This window comes from Papaver somniferum, chromosome 1 (genome assembly GCF_003573695.1).
Source record: "Papaver somniferum cultivar HN1 chromosome 1, ASM357369v1, whole genome shotgun sequence".
NCBI classification, from domain to species: Eukaryota; Viridiplantae; Streptophyta; class Magnoliopsida; order Ranunculales; family Papaveraceae; genus Papaver; species Papaver somniferum.
The window spans coordinates 123,489,368-123,498,298 of NC_039358.1; the positions used below are offsets into that span (position 1 = coordinate 123,489,368).

The 8,931-nt window shown below is 37.8% G+C and overlaps 1 protein-coding gene across 1 annotated transcript; it reads right to left on the reverse strand.

Moving 5' to 3' along the window:
* Positions 1-207: 207 nt before the first annotated feature.
* LOC113350192 lies at positions 208-1,191 on the reverse strand. Its single transcript, XM_026594296.1, has 3 exons — positions 901-1,191; positions 424-786; positions 208-303 (listed from the first exon to the last, which is right to left on the reverse strand). Exons 1-3 carry the CDS (start codon positions 1,189-1,191, stop codon positions 208-210), a joined length of 750 nt encoding a protein of 249 aa, XP_026450081.1.
* Positions 1,192-8,931: the final 7,740 nt, after the last annotated feature.

The window sequence follows — 8,931 nt, forward strand, 5'->3', positions numbered from 1 at the left end:
GGATGGCCTCTTCTAAGCTGCACTCTCTTATTGTCAATGGTGCTCACGTCATATGTTTTTTTGAACATTCTTGAGAAATGAATTGCATTGGTTTTTGGTAGGTGGAAGGAGTTTTTCATTAATGTATCTTTGAATAAATTGATAATTCAGACGTGTAATGAAAAAATGCATGTATTTCCATGTCATGAGACAGCGGCGGGACAATGATCAAGCATGATATGCCTTGAGCCATTTTCCAATGATGACTGCTTCTAACTTGCCTCCATCCACCTTAATGATCTTGTAGTAGCCGTTACCGTAAGCCTTGGTAATCGCATAGGGACCTTCCCATTTTGGAGAGAACTTTGGTGCAGACATGTCTTGTTTAATGTGCTTGGCCGTCTTTAAGACCAAATCTCCTACTTCAAAAACACGTGGCCTTACAGTCTTGTCATATGCCCTGGAGATCCTATTTCTGTACGCCTGAGTATGTTCCTCTGCTTTACCTCTTCTGGAGTCTAGAGTGTCTAAATCGGCGATTCTGGAGTTCGATGCTTCAACTTCATTCCAGTGGACCCCACTTGCTGCTGCAATCCTGGCTGACGGGATCTTGATTTCTGCTGGGAGGATCGCATATGCGCCGTAAACGAGCGAATATGGAGAAACTCCAATAGAGCTTCTAGGTGTTGTCTGATACGCCCATTGCGCCATCGGCAGCTGTTCGTGACATTCTCTAGGATTGTCATACACTGTTCGACTGAAAATCCGAATTAGTGTTTTGTTGGTGCTCTCATCTTGTCCGTTTCCCTGGGGGTAATAAATGGTGGAGAAGACTTGTTTAATTCAATATCCCTCAAGCAACTCTCGTCCTTGTTTGTTGGCGAAGGGAGTGTCGTTATCAGTGACGATATGCTTAGGTACGCCAAACCGACAAATGATGTACTCTTTAATGAAAGCTGCAATCGTTGCTCTTGTAGTCCCTCGTAGAGGAATGGATTCAATCCATTTGGTAAAATATTCTGTCGCAGTTATGATATACTCGTGATGCTTTGATGACGGCGGATTGATCTTCCCAATAATGTCAAGTCCCCAGCTATAAAATGGCCATGAACTGCTTATCGAGTGTAAAGGAGTGGAAGGTGCATGAACGAGGTTTCCATGAATTTGACATTTGTCGCAGCTTTGAACAAATGCAACCTCATCATCCTCCATGGTCGGCCAATAGTATTTCTCGTGTATCTGGAGAAACAGTTTCCTCTTCCCTTGATGTTCCTCTTCATGCATTTATTTCAACATAATTGGAATCTCTACCTCAGCCAGGCACCGTAACAGATCGCCTCCAAAGCTTTTGCGATACAGGATCCCTTCGTGAAATACGAATCGCTTCGCCTTTTGCTTCATCTTGACAGCATCCTTTTGATTAGAAGGAGTTACCCCATCATGGAGATAACTAATATACGGTTCTCTCCATTCCCTAGCATGACTTATGTTGAAAACCTCCAATTGATGTGGCGACACTTGACAATTAGAGCAAGACTTTTGGAGTAAACGAGATTGAGTTTCCATTTCTGGCCAGTAATAGCCCAGGCGTTGAAGACGACGATAGAGTGTTACCACCAATGTTTGTCCGCAAATTTCATCGTGAACGCGGTTAAGCTGCAGCTGTGCTTCTTCATATCCGAGACATCTTGATAGGGAACCATCCGGGTTTCGATGATATAGCATACCGTGAAGCATGAAGAAGTTCCGTAGGGTTTTGAGACTTACCTTTCCTTGAGAAAGCGAGTTGTCGAGCTCTTGAATGATCGGAGTTCGCCAATCGCAGGTTCCAGTGTCTTTGCATTGTGAAAGCCATGTTGATTCTACCGTTCTCCTCTTCACCGTCAGGGTTTCTTCCAAACCTTCAAACTGCAATTTGGATGCCAGCGTGGCTAAACAATCGGCGTATCTGTTGTTGTTGCGACCAACATGGGTTATGGTTTCATCAACAAAGTAGTTTAGTAACCTTTGCGCCTCTGATCGATACGGGGCCAGTGTTACCTCCTTCAACGCATATACTCCATTCATTTGATTAACTAGTAACTCAGAGTCACCTCTTATTTCCAGGCGTGTGGCCCCTTCTTGTTTGGATAATGACGGTCCTATGAGGAAGGCTTCATACTCTGCTGAATTGTTGGTACATTGAAAGTCCAGCTTGAAGGAGTGCAAGAAGACTTCACCAGTTGGAGACACTAGGACCACGCCTGCCCCTCCAGTGTTATTGCTAGGGGTGGCAGAGCCATCAAAATATAACAGCCACGCTTCTTCTTCGACAACGGAGATGTCTGGAAATTCTCCAGGAAGGTCTTCCGTAATGCAGCAGTGCCTTCCCCGGGGAATGCTGCTAGTAAATCTATAACTGCTTGTCCTTTGATAGATCTTGGTGATGCACACGTTAAGTCTAACTCGGACATTTGGAGAAGCCACTTGGCCGACCTTCCCATTAAGGCCAGTTTTGAAAGCAAAAACTTCGCATGATCAGATTTAGATACAAGTACCTAGAGGTGTAAATTGGGATGTGCCAGCACGAGCACAGCCCAACACAACACGCTAAAATATGAGCACAACCCAGCACAACACGTGACTCATCCCAGCACGGCACAACACGTTAGTTAAATGGGATGGGATGGGCTGGGTTTGACTAATTGGCACAGTAGCGCAGCACAACACACGGCACGGATTAGCACGTGGCCCAGTCCAGCACAACACGTTAAGAAAGCACGTCATAACATGCACAAGTACACCATATAACAAGGAATAATACATCACATTTTGTGTATATTTCACAAAAGAGTCACTATTCTCGCTAGTTTTTGACATTTTATGTTGGCTTATTTTTATAACGACACATATAATACCTAAATATTTGTAAAATATATTTCAATATCGTTTTTATAATGTCGTTACCTATATTTGACTAGAACATCATTAGTACAAAAAAAGGTTTGGATAAGTTTGCCTTTGTTAGTGGTGGTCAGGATTTGTCCTGCAAAGATAAATCAAGGTTTGTGGTTCTCCTGACCACCCCCTACAACTCGCACGCGTGGCATTAGTTCCAATATTATGAATGAAAAATGAATAATAAAGTCAAGATATGGATTTTCAAAAATTATAACGAAGAGGTTCGAACTCATGACCTATTGTATCATGAGAGTGGCCTCTAACCAGTGTTCCACCTTGATTGGAATTAATAGAAAAGATAAATCAACGGTGGTGGTTTGTTCAACTTAAATATCATAATTGCTTTATTAATTAGTGTTTCACTAATTGGACATAATAAATAATCTATTTATTATAAAGTGTTCTTTAATTAGTGTTTCACTAATTACTCATAATAAATGACTAATTATTTTTTAATTATAAATGTTTTTTAATTAATTATAATATTTATTTCTATTAATAAGTAATTTTGATAAATAATATCAATAAACATTTTTGGCGACAATGAGTAGTAGAAGAGGTGGAGGCCGAAAGATTAGTGGTGGTTAAGGGCGGAGCCAAGCACAATTATATTTATTTTGTTCTTTTATCGTAAAATGGGATACAAAGTCCATTTTTCACATGTATCTAACTTTCCAAGAATTTTTTCTCCCTCTTTCCTCAAAATCCTGGCTCCGTCCTGATTTGTGGTGGAAGAAGTAGTGACGGTGAGTGCTGGTGAGTAGTGATGGACAATATTAATTTTATGTTGTCGTTACAACATCATAACATCGTAGTGTGGAAGATGTGGTTGGTTGTTTTTAACACTTTTGATAAATGAAGGTATCATATATTTCATGGATGATATCATACAAGACAATATTTTCATGATCGTAGTTGGATCACCCAAACGGTACCCCCGTTATCTTTGGTACTATATCGTATAAATCATGATTTTTTAATGTTAAAATAAAATTGATTGCAATACAAAAAAGAATATATACACGGAAAAAAATAATGAAACTAATCAATTGACGACATTTTGTTCAATCTAAACCTCATACATGGCATTTGTGATTGAAAACTAGAATTGCATCCAACAACCTACATGAGGTGGGCGGCAGTGATGGTGGAAGTAGTGGAGTCAAAAATTGACATTGAGGAGGCTTACTTTTAAAAAAATAAAAATGTAAACTTTGGTGGACTAAACCATAAATATATATGGACAAAGTACTATTTATAAAATAAACTAAAAAATTTATGTAGTTGTTAAAAATGTAAGGGGTTAGAGCCAGGTTAGTCAACTCTTGGCTCTGCCACTAGGTGGTGGTGGATAAAAAAATGGATTCATATGGTTTTATGGTGGTGGCGAGTATTGGTGAACAAAAACATATTATGCTAATTTCGTAACGCCAATATGTAACACTATATTATAAAGTATAACACGTGGTTGATCATTCTAATGTTAAAATAAACTCGATAAAACACATGTCCATTTTAAAAAATTGATGCAATCAATTGCCATGTTATGTAATAACTAAACGAACGACACGAATCAAGATCAGAACATATGGAATTATTTATTATCGATTTGTCTATGTAAAGAGTGGTCGGGATTTGTCCTTGGAAAAGATAAATTTACTACTGGGGTTTGTTCAACTTAACCATTTTTTAGATGTTTAATTTTATTAATTAGTGTCTCATTGATTGTTCATAATGATTAATTAAATTTCTATTATAAATGTCCCTTTAATAATCTAACATAAATACATGATTTTATTAATAAATAATTTTACTAAAAACTATATTAATTCTAACGGTGGAGGGTGTGTGTGAATGGTGGAGGTGGTAACATTACTATTGGTGGAAGAAATAGCGGCGGCGGATGGTTTTTATGGTGGTGGGTGTTGGTAATAGTAGTGGATAATAATAATTTTTGCTTTTTAGTGAGTTTTATTGACCGAGTAAAAAAAAAAACTTCACAAAACATGCGACATTGTATTGTGAAAGATGTAATTGGTTGTTTTTAGCATGATTGATAAGCAGAAAAACTAAATATTTCGAGGATGATACCGGAACGTATAAGACAATATGATCATGACTGTTGGATCACCGAGACAGTATCCGTACTATATAAAGGCAATTGGTGTACCCGCGTAAGAGAGCATTATCACTCTCTCAAGTACTATTATATTCTTTTTCCTGAAAGACCATAATGTCGAGTTGTTTCGCGACAACTACCTACAAAGACAACAACGTACTTTCACTCAATTCCCAATATAAAACCTTATTGACCGGGAAAATGTATTTGCATTCTAAAATATTTGTTTGAAAATCATGTTTGTTCATCAAAATCATCATAAAAAACTCTAAATCATATATCTAAATTTTGCCTCCGATGTTTATATAATATTTTTTATATTTTACATTCTCAAATCATGCGACCTCTTGATTAAAAATCAACAATATCAAATTACGGGTCAATCGTTCACTGGGTTAGAAGGTATAGTAGATACAGATGGGTAGATCACACAAAGCAGAAAATGACTGAGAATAGTTCAATAATTTGGTCAAGAAATAAGGTCAAAAATTTAAGATTAACTTTCTATAGGACTAATTAGATCGGCTTCGATGGGAGCCGATTAAAATATGAATTAATAATAATTTTCACGTAAGACAATTGCAAAACATAGTTTGGCTAACTCTGCCTCAATTGCTATGTAAAGAGTGGTCAAGATTTGTCCTTCCTCAATTGCTATGTTATGTGAGAAGAAGGTGATATCTAAGATTGAGGTACAATTCAAATCTATTAGATTCATACCATTTACAGCTGGACGCCTTAAACTGACGTGTTGTTATTATTATTACAGTTAAGGGATACATTGACCACACTTGCGCAAATAGCTCACTTCGCAAATGATTGGTGTTGCATGTACTGTCAAATTAATTAAGGAAATAAATATAGTTTCCTTAGTTACAACATATTTTCCATATTCTATTACAATTTTAAAGCCCTTATCATCTAAAACACCACAAGAAAAAATATTTTTGCAGATGTCCGGAACATGAAGAGATTCATTCAAAGTGAGAGTCTTTCCAGAAGTGAGCTTGAGACCAACTTTGCTTTTTCCTACCCGAAGCTGCAGATGAGTTACCCATATAGAGTTTCTCGCCTTCCCCCACCTTATTATGAGAGGTGAACATATCACTGTTTCCACAGACATGTTTGGTAGCACCGGAGTCTACCCACCAATCTCTCACATTTGTTACCAAATTTACTTCAGACACCGTGCCAGAAAATTCATCCTTGTTGTTTTCAACCAAATTAACATTATTTTTCTTTTAAGGTCCTTACGGTTTCTACAGTGAACCACCATATGTCCAAGATTTCCGCAAGCATAGAAATCATCCTTAAGGCCAGAAGCAGTGCCCGGAGTACTTTGGATATAGTAACTTAGACGCGATGTAAGACTTATATATATTTTTTTTTTTGGTTTTTCCACAATCTATTTATTTAAGAAAAATGAACATTGCAAATACATAACATCAGCAAAAATTGGACAGATTGCGTTTGACAATAATGGCTACTGATGGTCCGGAAACGGCAAAAGAAATGAATTGTTGGGATATACAACGGATTACTTGATACGAATGAAAGAGGTATAACTATTTCGATTCTGAAATCACATAAAGTTCACAGTAGAAGATAACATCAAGTTTAAAGTTAGTAACAAACATAATATGGCTAACTAAAATGTTAAAAACAAACATGATATATAAACTTAGAAAGCCGTGGGACTTGAAGAGGCCAATTTTGAAAACTAAAATCTTAGAAAGCAACGATCCACAATACCATTTTTTTTTTATAAATATTCAACGTAGAAGATGTCAACTTTTGGTAAAGGATCTATTGGCAACCTATTAATTTGAAATAGGATCAGGGAGTACAATATGTGTTCAAGGTTCTTTATGAGGTAATGTGTCACCAGATTGTATTCCAAGTAAAGGTAGGAACATATAGAAGTGACAAAATGTCCAAGACTTTTGAAGTTACCAAAGCCTTCGTTAAGACGAACTACTGGGCACAATACTTTGTTGAAGATTTAATGGCAGAGGTTCGCATATATACAATCCCTTCAAAAAGGTAATGGGTACACATTTTAAACATTGTCATCTAATGGATGTTGAAAAATTACAGGAAAATCATGTCACATTGGAGAGTTTGTATCATCTGTTCGATGCAAAAAAATACTATTCTATGCCTATTTGGAGGATCGACAACATGACCGTGATAGATGAGTCAGCTGGAGCGAAATAGGAGCACGGGGAGACTTTATGGACGATATTAGTTAGTTGATTTCACTGAGATGAGTGTTGCTGACGATATATTTCCAAAAAATATTTAAACTTCCATGTTCACGTAGAGCATTATCTCATTATAAGCAATGAACCTAAATAAAAAAGTGTCTGGAAGTTAAGATTATATTTCTTTCGTTTGAGAAAATCTCCGGCGGTAAAATATTAAAGGAAGAAAACAAGAAAAAAAGTGAGGAAAATCCCAACTATTTTTATGACAAACCCATATTAAATCATAAGGAGTTCATAAGTATTCGGGACACAAATTACACAATATATTAAAAATGAACCAACATCATGGCCCGTGCCGTTTCGGCACGGGTTAAGGGCTAGTTAATTTACATGGCAATGATCCAATTTTATATATTTGATGAGTTATTTCTTTTTATTGAATAAACTTTTTAATTTTATTTGAAACAATTTCAAATGATATGTTGTCTATTTAAATTCTTGTGATAATGTCTAACTTAATATATAATTTAAGTGATTTCAAATTGTTTATAGAACGTGTGCCAGCACGGCACAACGCGTTTATTCGTTTGATGTGCCCGTGGGATGTGTTGTGCCTAACTTTTAACTAGTAAAGCACAACACGACACAGCACGTCTAAATCATTGGCACAACAAAACACGACACATGGCACGTGAAGCACGTGATTTCGTGTGCCGGGTCGGCACGTTTTACACATCTACAAGTACCACCTTGTTGGATAGCAGATAATGTCTGAACTTCTGAATGGAATGAATTAGGGCTAAGCATGCCTTTTCTGCCTTGGGATATATGAGTTCAGCATCTCTCAATATTCGACTGAAATAGTATACAGGATGTTCGATTCCCTCGTCATCTTCTTGAGCCAGCAAAGCCCCGACGGCGGTATCACTGAAGGCAGTGTAGAGACATAGCGGTCTTCCTTGGACGGGAGACTTCATGATGGCTGGAGACGACAATATTCGTTGAATCTTCCGAAACGCTTCCTGTTGTAGTGCAGTCCAGACGAAAGTTGCTCCTTTCTTCAGCAAGGGGGTGAATGAAGCAAAAAGCTGGGATAAACCATGTATAAAACGTCAAATGTAGTTCACTTTGCCCATGAAGCTTTGGAGCTCCTTCGCAGTTCGCGGTGGCGGAATCGTGAGGATAGCTTGAGTCTTGGATGGGTCCACTTTGATCCCATCAGCAGTTACCTGGAATCCCAGAAATTTTCCTGAAGAAACGCCAAAAGCGCATTTTAAAGGATTCATCTTCAATTTGTATTCACGACACCTTTCGAACACTTGTCGTAGGACTCATGCGTGGTCCTCCCGAGCTTTTAATTTGAATACTATATCATCCACGTAGTCTTCAACTTGCTTATGCATCATGTCGTGGAAGATTTCCGTCATAGCGCGTTGATACGTTGCACCGGCGTTCTTTAAACCAAATGGCATTACAGTATAGTAAAAATTTCCGAGAGGAGTTTGAAAAGCTGTCTTACTTGCGTCATGCTCATACATACTTATCTGATTGTAGCCCCTATATCCATCCATGAAGGAGAACATGCAGTGTCCGCTGGCAGCATCTACTAGCATGTCGATGTTAGGTAGAGGAAAATCGTCTTTGGGGCAGCATCTGTTCAAGTCTCTGAAATCTACGCAGCACCTG